Source organism: Myodes glareolus, chromosome 9 (assembly GCF_982192425.1).
Source record: "Myodes glareolus chromosome 9, mMyoGla1.1, whole genome shotgun sequence".
Classification (NCBI taxonomy): domain Eukaryota; kingdom Metazoa; phylum Chordata; class Mammalia; order Rodentia; family Cricetidae; genus Myodes; species Myodes glareolus.
The window spans coordinates 69,527,392-69,544,437 of NC_142034.1; the positions used below are offsets into that span (position 1 = coordinate 69,527,392).

Below are 17,046 nucleotides of genomic sequence, written 5' to 3' on the forward strand. Positions count from 1 at the left end.
TGTTTCTCAACAAACCTTCAGTAAGTGGCAAGAATGTGGAATAAAGTGTACGAAGCAGGACTTTAGCTTGACATTAATTCTGATTTTCCAAGTCCCCTTCCGCCTCGAGGCGTCAGGTCTGGGCCTGAACCGACTCAGGTAGGAGATGGCAGGTACCCGGGAGAGCACCCTCCCCCGCACGCCCTTTCCCTGCAGCTGGTGACTCCCAGACTCCAAAAGTGAAGCACCCGGGGTGGGGCGGGGCGGGGCGGGGCGGGCAGCTAGCGAACCTGATTGGTCCCTACGTGCCACGTGTCCCCTGCCACGGTGAGCCCAGTCTGCGCTGCGGCTGCTGCTAGGCTAACGGGCTTCGAGCTGCGTCGTCTGTCCGCCCTGACCTAAGGCCTCCCCAGCACGGTGAGTGTGCAGAGTCGCTGCAGGGCACGGAGTTCATGGCTGCAGGGACAGGGGACCGGCATCTTGCTTGCTGGGTCCCTGCTGGGGTACGGCCACCCCGGAGTGTCGCGGTTGGGTGTGTCCCTGGAGGGAACCTGAGATGCAGGCGTGGGGTGACAGCACGCCTGCGGGGGAGGGGAGATAGTGAAATCCCGGCCCCCGCCGAGGGTGTGGTCCAAGGCTGGGGACGCCTGATCGTTTTAATTTCACGGGTGGAAAAACTTGGGAAGACCGGACACGGAGATCTAGGGACCCTCAGGGAAAGCTGTGAGTTGCCTAACTTTGAGAGTTTGAGGAATCCTCTGCTGCGCGCTGTCCCAGTGCCTGATGCCCACTTAGGAAGGACCAGCGGTCCATCCCGAGGGTTCTGATAGTCTGGCTCACATTGCGCAGCTGCTCACCTGTCCGGGAGCCACAGAGGCGCTTAGCCGGTGGCAGAGGCCCCACTCTTCTGCTTCTCCTAAGCCAACCCCGCGCCTTCCCAAAGCTCCAGGGTCTTAGATGCTTTCTAATGACCTCGAATCCTGACCCCGCCACCAATTTATAGTGTGACCTTGAGTCGGGCTCTTTCCCTCTCTGAGCCTCCCTCTCCCCTCTTTCTGGGTAAACAGTCACTGTGAAAGTGGGTTGCTCTGGCTGCCAGTACAGGTAGGGCAGTGAAAAGCTCCTTTAGGAGAGTGAATCTGGCCTCTGCTTCCTCCTTCCCTAGCTGTCCTTTTGTCTAAACTCTGGTGGGTCTTCCCAGACACTTCCAAATTTGGGCATATGGCTCCTGGGTTTATAAGAGCTCCTGGTGTCCCCTGAGAGTCTGCCCTCCTTTCCTCCTCCTCTCCTGACCAGATCACATCTTGAGCTGCTGTCCCCACCCCCAGACAAGATAGCTTGACTTCGAAGCCTTTCTTGCCCCATCTGCAACCATTTCGGCCCCGAGCTTTGCAGAAGACCCTGGGCAACTCTCCCTCATGTCCGTGGGCTGCAGCTTGCCTGTGGCCCTTGGATGGGTCTCTTTTCTTTCTGGACCCTTGTGGCCCATAGCAGTCTGCTAAAGTGGCTGCTACTTCCGGTGCTCCCTCCCCCACCGCCCAATTCAACTGCTCTCAGATTTGGGAGTTGGGTGTGGCTGGGCATGGAGGGAAGAGAAGGCCTTCATCCCCCTGCAGCTGTGACTGTCGCTCACCATGTCCCTTTACTTCCTGTCCTTTCGTTCATGAGCCTCCCTCTGCTGGGATACTGAACCAATTTGCTGTGTCTGGGCAGGGGAATGCAGCTGTTGATGGACAGAACATGGACATGAGAATGGAGATGCTGGGGTGGGGGTGGGGCTGGGAGTGGGGGACTGCAGCACTGGAGAGCTTCCAGAGACCATACAGACATCTGCACTGCAGCTCCCAGAGGAGTCCTGGACACCAGCCCCAGCCCCGCCCCATCCCTGCCCCTCCACACACCAACTGGGCACCTCCCCACTTTGATTCCTTCCTCCCGGAGGAGGAGACCTGTACCCAAGCCCCCATGGTAAGATGTGTTGGCTCTTTAAAGTACCATTCAGGCTCAGTGGTGGCCCCAGGGCATCCCTAGTCAACTTCTTCAAGAGACTTCCTGGGTGGGGTCAGAGCTGAGGATGTGGTCTCAACAGATTCCCCATATGGGGTGGGGAGATGAGGGTTGTATCCTGGTTTGCTGCTTCTTGGCTTGGAATCAAGCCTCTTCTATTTACATTCTGCATCCATTTGCATTCGGAATGCCCTCTCCTGGAGGACTGAGAAGCCCCCACTGAGGCTGGCCCTGCAGAGAACTGTGTCAGCTTCCGGGTTCCACCATCTGTAAAAGGAGGACTGATACCTTTATGTGGTATTGAGCCTGCAGATATGCAAGTGCCTCGCAAACTGTAGAGTGTTCTATGTAGAGAAGTCAGTGCTGCCATGGTAACCTCAGTCGGTTGTGATACTCAGGAGGCTACCTGAGCCTCAGGTTCCTCTTTCTCAACTGCTGTCCAGATGTTCCTTAAAGTCATTGTCACTGATGGAACCCTTCCAACTGAGTAGACTCGGGGAACCCCAGCTTTGTTGGATGCTGGTATCAGACCATTACAGAGATAAAGATACCCTAGTCCTCAAATGTAAAGAAGTGGCTAGAAATGTGGTCCCCTACCTAGAGGATGCCTTGGTTCCTTCCCCAGGGTGGCATAAACTGTGTGTATCTGCAATCCCAGCACTTGGGAGGTGGAAGATGCAGGACCTGGAAGTTCAAAGTTCAAGATCACTCTGAGCTACCTAGTAAGTTGGGTACAGGAGGCCCCATCTCAAAAAAAAAAAAAAAAGAAAAAAAGAAAAAGAAAGAAAGAAAGAAAGAAGGGTGAAGACTAGCTGTAAGCCTTTGCACAAGACTTCCTGGGCAAGGTCCTCATGTGCACACTCGTCTTCATTCTTGCCAGGAGTGGTAGCCAATGCCTTTGTTTTAATTCCAGCAGAGGCAGATTTCTGAGTTTGAGGCCAGTCTAGTCTGCTACACAGAAAGAGAGAGAGAGAGACCCTGTCTTGAAACAAGCAAACAAACAAAAAGTCTCAATTGTCTTTATTCTTTACACCTTAACCATAATCTTTACGAGAGTTAGGTTTTAAATATTTTTATTTACATGCATTTATTTATTTGACTATGTACCTACATGCCAGGGTATGCATGTGGAAGTCAGGGGCCATCTTTCTGGAAGTTGATTATCTCCTTCCATGTTGTGGGTCCTGGATGGAACTCGGGTCAAAAGGCTTCTCACATGCTGAGTCATCTGGCATCTGTTTTTACCCCCATTTTCCATATGAGACAAGGTCTTTCTTTTTGTTTGCCACTAGCCCGTGAGCTATCGAGGGTTCTCTTGTCTCTGCCTCCTATCCTGCAGTAGGATGGTAGACTTGGGTTCTGGAGATTTGAACTCAGGTCCTTCCCACCATACAGCTTCTAGACAGCACCTTGGAGCTTTGACCTTGGGACACCTGACTGCTGTGAGACTTTATCATTCACGGAGTGATCTCACCCGGGATTCAAACCCACATCAGGCAGTTTCTGATCCTGGGGCAGTCGGACAGACAAATGCTTGGGGCCCTGCCCAACTGGGGATCTAATGTCAGAAGTTGGAAGACACTGCTCTCGAAGAAACCTGAGTGTCTGGATTGGGGGGACGGACAAGAGAGGGATGCTCTATCCTACTGTGTCAGCTGGGATTGGGAGCTACTCCTTCTGGCTGGGGGAAGCCCATAAGAAAAAGAGAAATCATTTTCTAGATTTATCTTTTCTTGGAGGTAGGAATAGAACCCAAGGATTTACACAGGCTAGGATTAATAATCTACACTAAACTGTATACCCAGCCTGAGAGGAGTTTTGAAAACCAAAGCCTTCAAAGTACAGTAGACTTACCCCAGGAAACACCAAACCTTTCTGGTGTACAGAAAGTTTTCTGTTATTAAAATGGTTGGTTTTGAGACAGGGTCTCATGAAGCTAATAGGTTTTCTGTACCCCGATAATAGGTTTCTCCGCCAATGCAGTAAGCCAGATCAAGCCGAATTAAAAAGTAAAAGACAAAAAAAAAAAAAAAGTCAAAGACTAGGTTTATTCTGAGCAAAACAACTCCTGGGTGACTCCTCCAGCCCCCAGAGATGGAGGCAGGAGAAGGGGCAGGAAAAATCACATGTCCATCTAAGGGAAGGAGCTTAAATACCCTGTGGGGAGGGTGAGTGGGTGGGTGTGGGTGATGATGACCACAAGCTGGGTTTGCACCCGATTATAACACCTTAGTCAGGGATTGACCCCCTGCCGACACCCCTGCCGGATTCACCAAGAGAGCGGAGGTTTGGAGAGAGAGAAATAGAGGCTTTCAAAGGAGCGAGCTGGAAGTCCCAGCCGAACAGAAGCCCGGGCTGGCCTTGAACATACTTTATAACTGATGATGAATTTCTAATCCTCCAGCCTCCACCTCCCACATGCTAGGGTTGCTTGTGTGTACTATTCATGGCTGATTTATTCAGTGCTAGAGATCAAACCCAGGAACTTGTACATGCTGGACAGGTACTCTGCCAGCTGAGCTACATCCCAACCTACAACATGTACTTTTCCTATGTTATTTTAAAAGTGGATTGAAGGGTAAGGAAGTGAGCAGAAATGGCTTAGCGGGTAAAGGCTCTTGCCACTAAGCCTGATGACCTGAGTTCAAGCCCCAGGACCCACGTGGTAGAAGAAAAGAAACCAACTCTCACAAGCTGTTCCATCGCATATACAAAAAAAGTCTAACCAGTGCTCATCTCTTTTTGTTTGTTTGCTTGTTTGTTTGTTTTTCGAGACAGGGTTTCTCTCTGGCTTTGGAGCCTGTCCTGGAACTAGCTCTAGTAGACCAGGCTGGCCTCGAACTCACAGAGATCCGCCTGCCTCTGCCTCCCGAGTGCTGGGATTAAAGGCATGCGCTACCACCGCCCGGCCAGTGCTCATTTCTTTTCCTCTGTAGTTATTGGTGAGGAGACTTCAGTATTAGGCAGCCAGTGCATGGGCACAGGAGCCTTGGCTGTCCCATTTTCTGTCCTAGGGTTCCAGTGCCATAGACACAGGAGCCTTGGCTGTCCCATTTTCTGTCCTAGCCCCAGCTCCCACCAGTGACCCTAAGTTGCTAGTAGGTTTGTTGTTTTGTTTTGTTTTCTCATGAGTCCCCAGTTAATCAGTAATTTTCTCTATGGACTTGGACAAGTTACTCAACTTCTCAGGTCATTTCCCCTCTGGCCACAGCATGGGGAGCAAAGCAATTTGGTTCAATGGTTCCATTTTTTTCTTCCCCTGTGACTTCTCAATGGTGTCCCTTAAAGAAACCTCTCATGGCTGTAACTGGAGTTTTTATCCTGTAAACCTGGACTTCTGCAGCCCTAGCTGGCAAGGCTCAGCCACCTGATCCCAATAAACCAGTTAGAGACCAGTCATAGTAAAAAATATATATATATTAAAAGGAAGTTTATTCAATGTGACCAAGTTGGGAGGAAGAACAAGCCGAGGAGGCTGCAACAGCAAGCCCATTTTTAGGATCCTGACATGAGCCTTAGTCTGAATAGAGGAAGAACTAGGGCGGGAGCTGTGCACCGTCAACTAGTCCTGGTCTCCGTGTGACTTAGAGTTCAATGTCTTTATTCTGGTTCTTCTAGATGGTTCATAGATGCCATTATCTCTGTCCTTATCAATACCATTGCTTTAGGAGCTCATTCTGGTTCCTACTGACCGACCACTTCTGCCCCAGGGTACAGTTTGCCCTCACGGAATGACTGTCCTCTGTTACAGGGTGATCTGTTCGGTACAGTGTTATTCTTTGGGAATCTAAGGTGACTCCAGAGGAGAGGTTCAGGACAGTACTTAGCTCTGTACTTCCAGCCAAAGTAAAGGAGAGAGAGAGAGACAGACAGACAGACAGACAGACTCCAGATGAAGAGATGCCAGAAAATACCTTGGATTTGGTTTCCTTGTGAGCGGAGTGAGGGGTCTGTACTTTTGAGGAAAAATATCCTGGAAAGATTGGTTTCTTAGCCTCTCAGTGCAAGACAACCTTTAGGAACCACCATCCCTGACCAGAGACTCACGGCAGGCACAATAGCTGTGCATTCGGGTCTCCCAGCAAGGGTCAAACCATGAGTCACATGCAATAAAATAAAAATGATCTTTCACTCAAGGTTTTATTCAACTTACAATCAATGGACTAGTCCAAGTAGTTATTAGTAACCAGCTCAAAATGGAATCAATAGCCACTGTCATATTGAAAGGACTATGCACTTAGAGGCAAAACTGGTTTTTCCACCCAAGGGGGAAGGGAGAGACAGTGGAATGTGCAAGTTATTAGAATACTGTGTATGAACATTAGTCACCTACAACTCGCTGAGCTGTAAAGAGACTGAAGACAGAAAAACCAGAATCAGATAACCTAGAAAAGTTTTCTTTGAAGAGAATTTTTTTTTCTTCCCCATGGTGCATTCAGGGTCAGTGACCTCCAGCTACACAGGAATGGCAAATCCTCAATGGTTGACCACAAGCCAGTCAAGGGAGGGTGGTGTGGAGCCCGCGGGGATTCCAAGGAGAGGAAATCTCCCTGGCTCCCCAGTTGAGACCACAGCTGAGACCAGTCAGTTGGTTCTCAACTTTATTGACTGCTGTGGCCCTGAAACGTTAAGTTAATCTCTAAGGTTGGTCTTTGGTCATTTGGGGAAAAAAAATATTTAGGATGTTTTAATAAAGCTAGAACACTGGTTTAGGTACTAGAAGGTTGGGTAGAAAAATGACAGTGGAGGGCATCCCTGGCTTAGGAGTGGACAGAAGCCATGAAGGGTAGGCCAGGACCTTGAATGCTGAACCTATAGACCGGCTTTGGAAGGCACTGTGGGAGGGAGAATTCTTACAACCCTTCAAGCCCTCCTCTTCACAAATACAGTTTGAAGTAGGGCTGTTCCAAAGTTTCGATTGTTTAAAAAGATAATTATTATTGGTGCACTGTGGATGTGTGTGTATGTATGTACGAGACAGAGAGAGGGAGAGAGAGAGAGATGCGTGTGGAGGCCAGAGGACAGCTTTGTGGAGTCTGTTTTCCCCTTCCACCTTTCACGGTTCTGGGAATCAAACTCAGGTCACCAGACTTGCATGGTAAGCGCTTTTACCTGTGAAACTGTCTTACTGGCCAAGTTTGGTTTTGAGGCAGGGTCGCTCTAAAACCCTGGCTACCCTGGAACTAACTATGTAGACCAGACTGGCCTTGAACTTACAGAGATCCACCTGTCTCTGTCTCTGCCAGTTCTGGGACTAAACATGTGGGCCATCACTCCTGGCTCTACCGGCCAGTTTTATTTTCATCTTTGAAATGAACTGAAATTATACAGTTTAGGAGGGGAAAACCATAACAATGACCTCTGTACATGCATTAATATGCCAGGCACTCCAAAAGAGGCAAGGGAACCTGCCTGGGGGTGCACATCTGTAATTCCAGGACACAGGAGGCGGGGTGGGGGGGTAACCTGTTCCAGACCAGCCTGAACTATGTAATAAGGCCCCTTCTCAAAACATGGGGTGGGGTGATGGAGCCCTGCAGTCAGGTAAACAAAGGGATGAGGTTGGGCTTCTAGGGGGTAAGAAGTGGCCCAGGCCTATAATGCATATGAAGTCTCACAGGTCAGGGTCACCTGTGGTCATTTCCATCTGGGTCAATCAGACCTCCATTGTCCTCCTATAGATAAGATCTCTCCTGTGCAAAACAATGCCTGCACTCGCTGTCTACTGATTGGGCAGAAGTGAACAGCTTCCTGCAAAAAAAAAAGCCCATGTTCTATTTGCAAAGGTCTGCAGTTCCTCTGAATGGCCAACTTGACATATGGCGCGGAAATACATTTGGTTGACTGTGGGTGTGGCTCTGTTGGTAGAGTGCTTGCTAGCACCCTGGAAGCCAGCCCTGGGTTCAGTCTCCGGCACTGTATAAACTGGGTGCAGTGATGCGCATGCAATCCTAGCACTTGGGAGATGGAAGCTTGAGGGTCACCTTATGTGTGACCCTCAAGGACACATAGTAAGCCCAAGGCTAGGCTGGCATACAAGAGACCCCCTCTCAAGAAAAAAAAAAAGCAAAACTGCGCTAAAAAGAAACAGTCTGAGGCTGGAGAGATGGCTCAGTGGTTCAGATCACTTGAGACTCTTCCAGAGGACCCAAGTTTGGTTCCCAGCACCCAGGTCCTTTGGCTCACAACTGTTATGGCTCCAACCCCTTGGAAATTCAACCCCCTCTTCTGATCTCCATATACTCGTGTGGCATACGTTCATCCAGACAGACGTATACACCTAAGCATAAATAAAAAGAAATATTTAATAAGTTACTTGTGCAGGCCTGGAAAAGTGGCTCAGTGGTCAAGAGCACCCGTAGCTCTTGCAGGGGAACACAGCATCCACAGGGTGGCTCACAACCATCTCTAACTCCAGTCTCAGGGTTCCCACGCCCTCTTCTGACCTCTGTAAGCACCATTTACACGTGTGGTACACTTCCATACGTGCAGGCAAAACAGTCATACACAGAAATAAATTGTAAAAAGAGCGTTTCATTACTTTTGGTCTCCCTCAGAAAGGGTGGTTTTTGCACGCTATCTTGCAAAGAAAACCTTACAGAGTTCCCATTTCTAAGTAGGAAATTTCTAAATTGAGGCAGAGAGAGACGCAACTCAAGTGGTTCAAAGTCCTGAACAAGGTGTTTGCAGTGTCAGGATTTGAACTTGGGGATCTTGACTTCGTGTTAAACTTAGTCCAATAAAAATGATCATTTATTGCTTTTTTTTTTTCTGTGTGCCAGACTAAGCGTTTTTCATCTGCTGTGTCACAGTTCACATTGGAATTCCAATGTCTTTGCAGATGCGCTAACTGAGATTCAGTTTAAACAACTTATTACGTAAGCCAGAGCTCAGGAGACACAGTGACCCCTGTCCATTCTCTAGGTTGGGCAATAGGGTCCTGCCCCTGCCCCTGCCCCCACCCCCACCAAAGACCACAATGGTCACCAGCTACCAGGCAGGGCAGTGGTGATAGCCACCCAGGAAGAAACCATCCAGGTCACTGTCCAGAGGGAGGGGTTTTCAGGGACGATCCAGTTGCTTGGGTGGTCAGATGAAAGAGACTTAGGGCTCTGAGGAGAGAGAAACCAGTTTTAACCAGTCTTGAGCATCTTCTTCAGGTAAGTTGGTAAAACTTACAGATTGAGGGAGGACTGAGGAGTCCTGGGATCTAGGAAGAACCTTCCCAGTGTTCTGTCGTAGAAAGGGCTTATTGTAATATAGAGAAGTCGTTCATAGTGACTATGGGGTTTCCCAAAGAGGACAGCTGTGCATTGACCTCATTTCATTAAGTCCCAGAGAGGGAACTCAGCAGGAATCACATATCGTGGGCCTGCCTCCAGCTGTGTGACATGGGACTGTAGGCAAGGCTGCTAGCTGAGTCTTGGCCATCTTGAAAAAGGCATGGAGATCAGATGGTTCAGGCCTCAGCTAGGATCCTGGGCCAATGGCTGCTTAGCCAGTCTGAAGCGTGTGGTGTAGGTTGTCATGGGAGGGGGGCCCCAGTGCTCAGACAGCGACCTCGGTGCTTCAGCCTTTTGCTTTCCTGTTGGAATGAACTGGATCGATCCTCTGGACTACAATCTAAACGTTAAATTATCAAAGAAACTCACTTTCCACATACGCAGGAGGCCGGCCCGCAACGGGCCCACAGAAACTGCCCTTGGAGTTTCCCCCAAAGGCATGGTGGCCTCTCCTTGGAGTTGGCTCTCTGTGGAAAGGGGCTGTCGTCCAGATGGGCCTGGGCGCCAGTCAGCTGCTGAAGTTTCCAGCAACCACGCCAAAAGAAAGTGCCTCAGCCTTCAAGTGACAGGTCCCAGCCCTCCCACCCTCATGTCAGCTCACTTCCTGGGCCTCTTTCACTCCCCGGGTCTCTGGCAGTTTGGGGGTTCGTTCCTTCACTGGCTGCCCCTTGGGTCTCCAGGTTTGGGGAAACCCCAAGCTGATTCTGGGCCCAATCCTGGAAGTCACCCCTTCTCATGTGAGGTTTCCATTTCCTGGTGAGAGCTGCCCTTTTATAGCAAGGGGCCCCCGGTTGCCCGGGCAACAGCAGGGTTTCCTGTAGCTGAGCTTCAATCACAGGCAGATCTCTGTCTATGCCCCCCAACGCCAACATTACCAGATCACTGCTCCTTGCTGACTGGCGGACTTCAGCAGAGGCAACATGGGGGCAAACGGATTAAGTCCCTGTACCTAAGGCCTCACCAGTACAATAAACTCCCACCCCTGAAGTGTCTGCTCTATGCTGGAAGTGATTCAGGTCCCATCCCCCAGCAGTTTGTGCTTAGTATAACTGTGAACTCAGAAATGAGCGCTAAACCCCAGTCACAGACCTAACAACTGTCAAGGGAGCAGTCTCCTAAATTAGGGGATGTGTTGGGCTGGGGAGTGCTGAGTTGCAGGTCTCTATGGTTCCACCCTCCTTTCTAGTTCATTCCTTGCAAGTAAGTTATTTTTGCTCTTACAAAGCAGTTTGGAGCTGTTTTAAGGCGGTCCGCGTACGCCTGCTGCTCCTAGTGGTGGTCAGTGGCCCTCCATGGTTCCTGATTGCTTAACTTGCGTCTCTTGCCCTTCTGCTGAGTGCTCGTGAGCTCAGTTCAGCTCTGCACCCGCTTCGCTTCCTCTTTCATTTATTTATAAATTTATTTATTTATCCACCTGTGTCCCAACTTCATGGTAGCTCTTGTCCCTTACCCCTCCAACCCATAGTCCTTCCCCGGTTTCAGTAACATATTTCAACCTGTCTGTTCAAGTTTCCCACCGTGGCGATGGCCGTGTTCCACCAGAGTAGAGCCAAGTCTTCACAGTGACCTCAGGCCATCCTATCACCACCCTTCTGTCTGCTGCCACCTCAGTCACCTCAGTCACATTGACCTCTATGTTGCCTCTTACCCAGGCGCCTGTGTGAGACCTCTGGCTGGCCACCCAGGGTTACATTCCATTGCCTTTTGTCACCGGGTGCTTCTTGTAATCCATGTGGGTGCATTTATCACTGGGACTGAGAAAATGGGACCGTCCAGTCTTGTGTATGTCCTGCTGTGTTCTCGGGGTTCAGGGCATTGCTGGCTGGGGTGGACGATGGGCGAATGTGACGTACCCGAGTTGAGATGATGTCCTCAGAGAGACATCAGGGAATTCCTGCTTCTTCCCATTTGTATGTGAGAAGGCCTGGCTGGGAAGTCATTCTCAGTGGCTTAGAAGGAGGACATACAAAGTGCGTGTAGCACAAAAGAGCTCTGGAGTCCGGAGTTCTAAATGACTTTGGACCAAATATGGTATCCGGCCTTGGTCTCCTTTCTCTTACTAAGAGCACCTGCGGCCTGGAAGGATTGCTAAAAGGATTAGGGGAGATACCAGGCACACAGCAGGGCCTGGGTCAGTGCTAGGTCAGTGGCCATACCCAGGCCTCCCTTCTCCTCCTTTCCCACCCTGCTAAGACTGGCTGTGTGGTATCTAATACAGCCACTGTCCCCTGAAAAACGAAGTTCCTGGCTCCACCAGGTGTCTGGGTCTGAGAACAAGAGGGAAAATCAGGAGAGGGGAAACAAAAACAAAAACAAAACAAGGAGTTACAGAGTCCTGGAGTGGCCTCTCAAATTTTCTTTGTCTTTCCACAGTGGTTTCTGCTACAGAACCTGAGACCATGGCCAAAACAGCACAGGTAAGGGTCTCTCCTCTTCAACGTCCTAACCGTCGGTCTGGGAACCCTAGCATCAGTCGGTCAGAGTCCCAGGTACCCTCAGCTAAGCTAGGTAGGTACCTTCAGTTAACCCTTGGGGCCCTCAGCTAACCCCTGGCACCTTCAGGAAAGCCCTGGTACTTTCAGCCCCCAAGGACTAGAAGTGACTCTAAATCCACAGCTCTTCCTATGCAAGTCGCCAGGGATGATGCACAATATCCCAGGTACAAAAGGATGCGAATTGACTCAAGTACTGGGAAGTGCAGGGCTTCGGGACTGGTTTGATCCAACTCGTAGATGGCAGAGTGAGGATTCTGCTTTGGTGGGCAGCTCTTTTTAGATTCATTCCTGAGAGGTTCTTTCTTGCCTGCCATGGGCATTGTGCACCTCCGGGCTTCCGTTATCCTGTCTTCAGAGACCCGGATACAATAGTGCAACTTATTTTCAGTGGTTTTGGGTTTTATCCTCATTGGCCAGGCCTAGGTAACATGTTTTTTAGAGTGGGAAGTTGAAGTGACCCCACCAGGACTATGTGGCCCCAGGAAGGGAGATGGGCAACTAGACGGGCACTAGATCGCAATGAGGGGTGCTTATACCCTGAAGAGGTGTGTTCCATAACCCATTGGGGTTATGTTTTCCTGGCTGGGAAGATCATGACCTCGGTCTTTCATGCTGTCTGGCCACTTTGTTGGGTGATAGAATTTAAGACCAAATGAAGCATTCTCTCCTATGTGACTAAGTGAGGCATGAGGGTTTCCTCTGTGTCAGTCAGGGCTTGCCTGAAAAGGGGTCCCACTTGGCGAACCTTACAGTGCAAACCTGGAGCTGGAAGGGGAGGATGAGCCGAGGGACTCCCAGCAGACCCCCTTTGGTTGCTTACTCCATTTCTAGAACTTCTGGTCACAGAGCAGGCCTCTTACCCACTGGCCGAACTGAGAGCTAATTTCACATCATTCCTCCTTGTGACATGACACGCAATGCACCGAGGATAGCCACAGCTTGCAGAGAGTCGTGTTTATATGATGCAAGACAGACTCTAAATAGCTCCTGCACAGCTTCCCTCCACGCCCCTGAGGAGCATGCTTTGTCCCATAGCCTCTCTGATCAGGCCGACTGGAAAGAATAGTCCTTGTTGTGCACAGAGCTCCGGGACGGGAGCTGTGCTGCTTCCTTCTTCCTGAGTGTGTGCATGGGCAGAAGCTGGGAGGCACTTGCCTTGCAGGGTTCTGAATGACTCAAACGACAAGTCAAGCTGGAAGATGGTTCAGGCCAAGACTTGGGGTTCAGAGGTTTGGTCCAGGGCCAATAGACAAAGCAAGTTTCAGGGGGGTTGGGTGTGAATGCAAGTCAAACGTCCTTGCACCAGCTTTGGTGGGACGTGGAAAAGGTCTGGAGTCAGCAGGAGGGCACCCTCTTTGGGTTAAGAGGCTTTGGAAAACAAGAGGGGTCTGGGGCAGGCTGGCTGAATCAGAAGGCCATAACTGAAAAAGCATCCAGTGTAGTCAGGGCAAAGGGTAATTCTGGGTGCCTGGTAGGCAGCAACCTCTAAAGGGAGAAGGTTGCCGAAGACAGGGCAGTGTGAAGAAGGAAGTTTGTCTATTGCCTGCTCTTAGCACTGTCTGCAGTGCCCTCCCCCACGTGTGCACACCCACACACCCTCGCAGACACACAACACATTGGGTCCAGTCACCTTAGCTCCTTCCATCGTGATGATGGGTCCTTCCTGTCACCTTCCAAAGAACTGAACTTGGGAGGCAGGCAGAATATGATTCCATGGAAGGCCCCAGGAGATGTGACTCTGTGGCCTGCTTAGTAGTGAGATTTGGTGTCGAAATGCAATAGCAAATCTAAAAACACTTTGCAGACAGGGTGAGAGGAGTGGGTGTCCTGGGATCCCAGCCGCTGCAGGATGAGGTGGGTACCAGAGCTGGCTATGGTTGCTCTCTGCTGGAGTTCCCCTATGGGCAATCATCCGTCTAGGTAATGTGTATCTGCTTTCTAGGAGGCCCAGGACACCTGCAGGAGCTGGGGTGGGGCCTCACAGGCTGGAGCCCCAGGGCCCAGGCTGCTCACCACCTGGCAGCAGGGTCTGCTAAATATTTCAGGGTGGAAAGCTTCCTCCCCCACTCCCTCCGTCCTGGGTATCTGCATCCAGAATCCTATCTGTGTGGGGTGGGACAGGCTGATTACAGGTGGCCTGGGCAGCTGCACAGGTGGCATTTAGGAATATAAACTTCCATAACACAGTGAGCCATGGCCTGTGGGCACTAGGCCTATATGTTTTGAGGGAATGTTTCTATAGCTTTCTGTTGGCAGCTAGAGCTAAGTCCCATTTACTTGCAGTGCCCATGACTGTGTGATATCTTAGATTGTGGAGCTAGCAGGCAGGCAATGAAAAGACTTCTCTGTCCTTGTGCAGAGCTGCATGGGAGACTGAACTAGATCCCCACTTAGTTTCTCTCCGTGAACGCTTGGGCCCAGCCTGTGTGGGTCATTAGTCTTCCTCCCTGGTGTGACCTTGATTGTTTTATCTTCAGCCCAAACAGCACAAGAACCCACCCACACCATCCACAGAGGGAGAAGGGCAGAGATGAAGCAGCCACAACAGGGAGAGCAGCATGCCAGGTGCTCTGTCTTCTGCCCCACAGCCTGGCAGGTGCCTCTTGTCTTCTCCAAGCCCTGTAGTGACATTTCAATTTTTATTTTAATAAATAAAACTTGCCTGAAGATCAGAGAGTAGAACAGCCCCACTGGTCAGCCATACAGACCAGGGAGAGGTAACACATACATTTAATCCTAGTAGCCACACTAGTTGCCATAGAAACCAGGCAGTACGTGCCTGTAATCCCAGGGAGACATGCTTTTAATCCCAGAACTAGAGAGGATTATAAGAATGGAGGAGACAGCTCTCAGTCTCAGTCTCATTCTGAGATTCTTGGAGACAGGATCACCATTTTCAAACTGAGGACAAGGTAAGAGCCAGTGGCTAGCTATTTTTGCTTTTCTGACCTTCAGGTTGAACCCTAATTTCTCTCTCTGAGTTTTTATTAACTGTGCTTCACAGTTCCTCTAAGCAACTTCCAATCCTATGGTCATAGATCTTGGGTATCTGACTGTGAGCTTTCGAGAACCATCTCAGAATCTATCTTGGCACTTGTTGCCTCTAACATGAGCCCTGTAATGATTAATCTCAGTTGTCAGCTTAATGAGATCTAGATGCACCTATGGAAGCATTTTATGGCATGTCTGTGGAAGGATTCTCTTCCCCATCCACACCCCCTCCCTTTAAATATGTAGTTCTGGCTAGCCTGGAACTCACTGTTTAGACCAGGCTAGCCTTGAACATACAAAGGTCTGCTTGCCTCTGCCTCCCAAGGCCTGGGATTAAAGGGATATGCCACCATGCCCAGCTCTGGAGGGTTACCTTAATTAGGTTAACTGAGGTAGGAAGACTTACCCACTATGGGTAACACCATTCTCTAGGCTGGGATCTTAGATTGTATGAAGAGAAGAAAGTGAGCTAAGCACAAGCCTTTATTGTTCTCTGCTTCTTGGCAACAGAAGGAGTATAACCAGCTGCCACCCCAGTTTCTCCACCATGATGTACTGTGCTCTTGAAGTATAAGCCAAAATAAGCCCCTTCTCTCTTAAGTTGCTTTTGTTCAAGGTATTTTATCTCAGAGATTGAAAAGAACCTAAGGCATCCCTACTATTGGCCTTGACAAAGGCATCAGTTTGAAACAGCTGTTGTTTGACAGCTTTTAACCTACACAGAAGATGGGTTAGTTACATGGTTAAACTTCCTGGGGAAAAAATGCAAAACCCTGGAGACAGTATCATGAGGAGCATCTCTGTTTAATGGGCAGAGACAGCAATGCCAGGTACAAGAACCAGGCCCTGACTTAGGGGGCATGCCTAGGGTAGCCAATAGGACTACAAGCTCTCAATGACATTGCAACCCCATCTTCTTATTCATGCTCATTGTACCCTACATGAGTTGACAGACTCTGGGCACCGGCTCCTAAGCACTGTAACCTGGGGTTCTTTTTCTGCAATGTTCTTACTGTCTCCCAGCCTTCTGCCATATCTCCTCCGTGTGGTAATTTCCACAGCCACTCTCCCCAGGGTAGAGGACCACCATTACTCATCCTGCAGAACTCACAGGGACTCAGACATCATCTCCAGGAAGTCAGCTCTAATCTGCTCAGCATGTATTCTCAGTAATTCACATCTACTTCTGAAGCAAATACCAAGGTGTGCCCCTAGGTCCTATACTGGGGGCTGGAAATACATCAGTGAGCAAGACAGATGCAGTCCCAGCCTTCACAAGGTTTCTTCTCCAGTCCCTGTGATGCACTTAGCTGATTGGATTGTGGGTGCATTTACCATGTAGTTCCCTACCCGACTGTGAGTTCTTACAAGTCCCTTGACTAAGCACCTAGCAGATTCTCAGTGAGAGATGGATGCATGCATGCATGCATGTGTGGGTAGATGAGTTGGTGGATGCAGAGTTAGGTGAATAGATGGGCATGAAGATGATGGATGGATGGATGGATGGATGGATGGATGGATGGATGGATGGGTAGCTTGGTAGGTAGATGGAATGGCAGATAGACAGATTGATAGATACATGAACAGACAGACAGATAAATGAATGGGAGGATAGTGAGCATAAATTGGCGATGCGTGGATTGGTAGGTAAATAGGCAGATGAATAACAGATGGATGAGTGGGTGGCTCTAGTTTCCCTGGAAACGAGAATCTCCGTGTGAGAAGCTGTTGGGGTCTAGGCGTGGTGGGGCCCTGATGCTTGTTTATAGCTTGAATGTGGGTCACCCTGACACAGAGAGGAAACAGGTCTCCTAAAGCTGCCATCCCAGCAGGGGAGTCAGACAGTGCAGGACAACTTGTTTAGTCTTCAAGGAGAGATCGGTGGGTGTCATTCGCTGAGGAAGAAACCCTAAGCTATATGATGGTCACTCCTTTCCTTATGATCTACCACACCATTCTGGCATCTGGCAGGAAGGGAGAAAGCTTGGTTTGCTCGAAACAGCCATCTTCCCCTTCCCAGTCAGGTCTCTGTCATGCTGGCTGGTCACATGTCACTTGTCCTCTCTATTTTGGGTCTTTGAAATTTTAAGATCCATTGCCTTTTTTTCTCCAAGTGAGCCCCAGAATTGGCGGCAAAGAGGTTGGTGCTACAGAGATGATGGATGTGTGGGCTTAGGCAGTTGGAAAGAAAAACATCATGAGTCATGGCAGCAGCTGGCGGCCTCAGATAGACCCCAGAGGACCTGACTCCCAGAAAGCTATTTCAAAGCTGGACGCTCCATTGCTGGTCC

General features: G+C 49.8%; 1 protein-coding gene across 2 annotated transcripts in view; it reads left to right on the forward strand.

Annotated features, from left to right (window-relative positions):
• Window positions 1-286: 286 nt before the first annotated feature.
• The window catches only part of Anxa6 (annexin A6), a 53,231-nt gene continuing 36,471 nt past the window's right edge, over window positions 287-17,046 (forward strand). Inside the window, exons 1-2 of one of the 2 annotated variants that reach the window (XM_048437727.3) lie at window positions 287-396; window positions 11,643-11,686. In XM_048437727.3, coding sequence (XP_048293684.1) covers window positions 11,669-11,686 — 18 coding nt within the window. In that variant the 5' untranslated portion in view covers window positions 287-396; window positions 11,643-11,668. Of the gene's footprint in view, window positions 397-11,642; window positions 11,687-17,046 lie in introns of those variants that run through there. The other variant, XM_085694959.2, reaches the window with a different exon arrangement.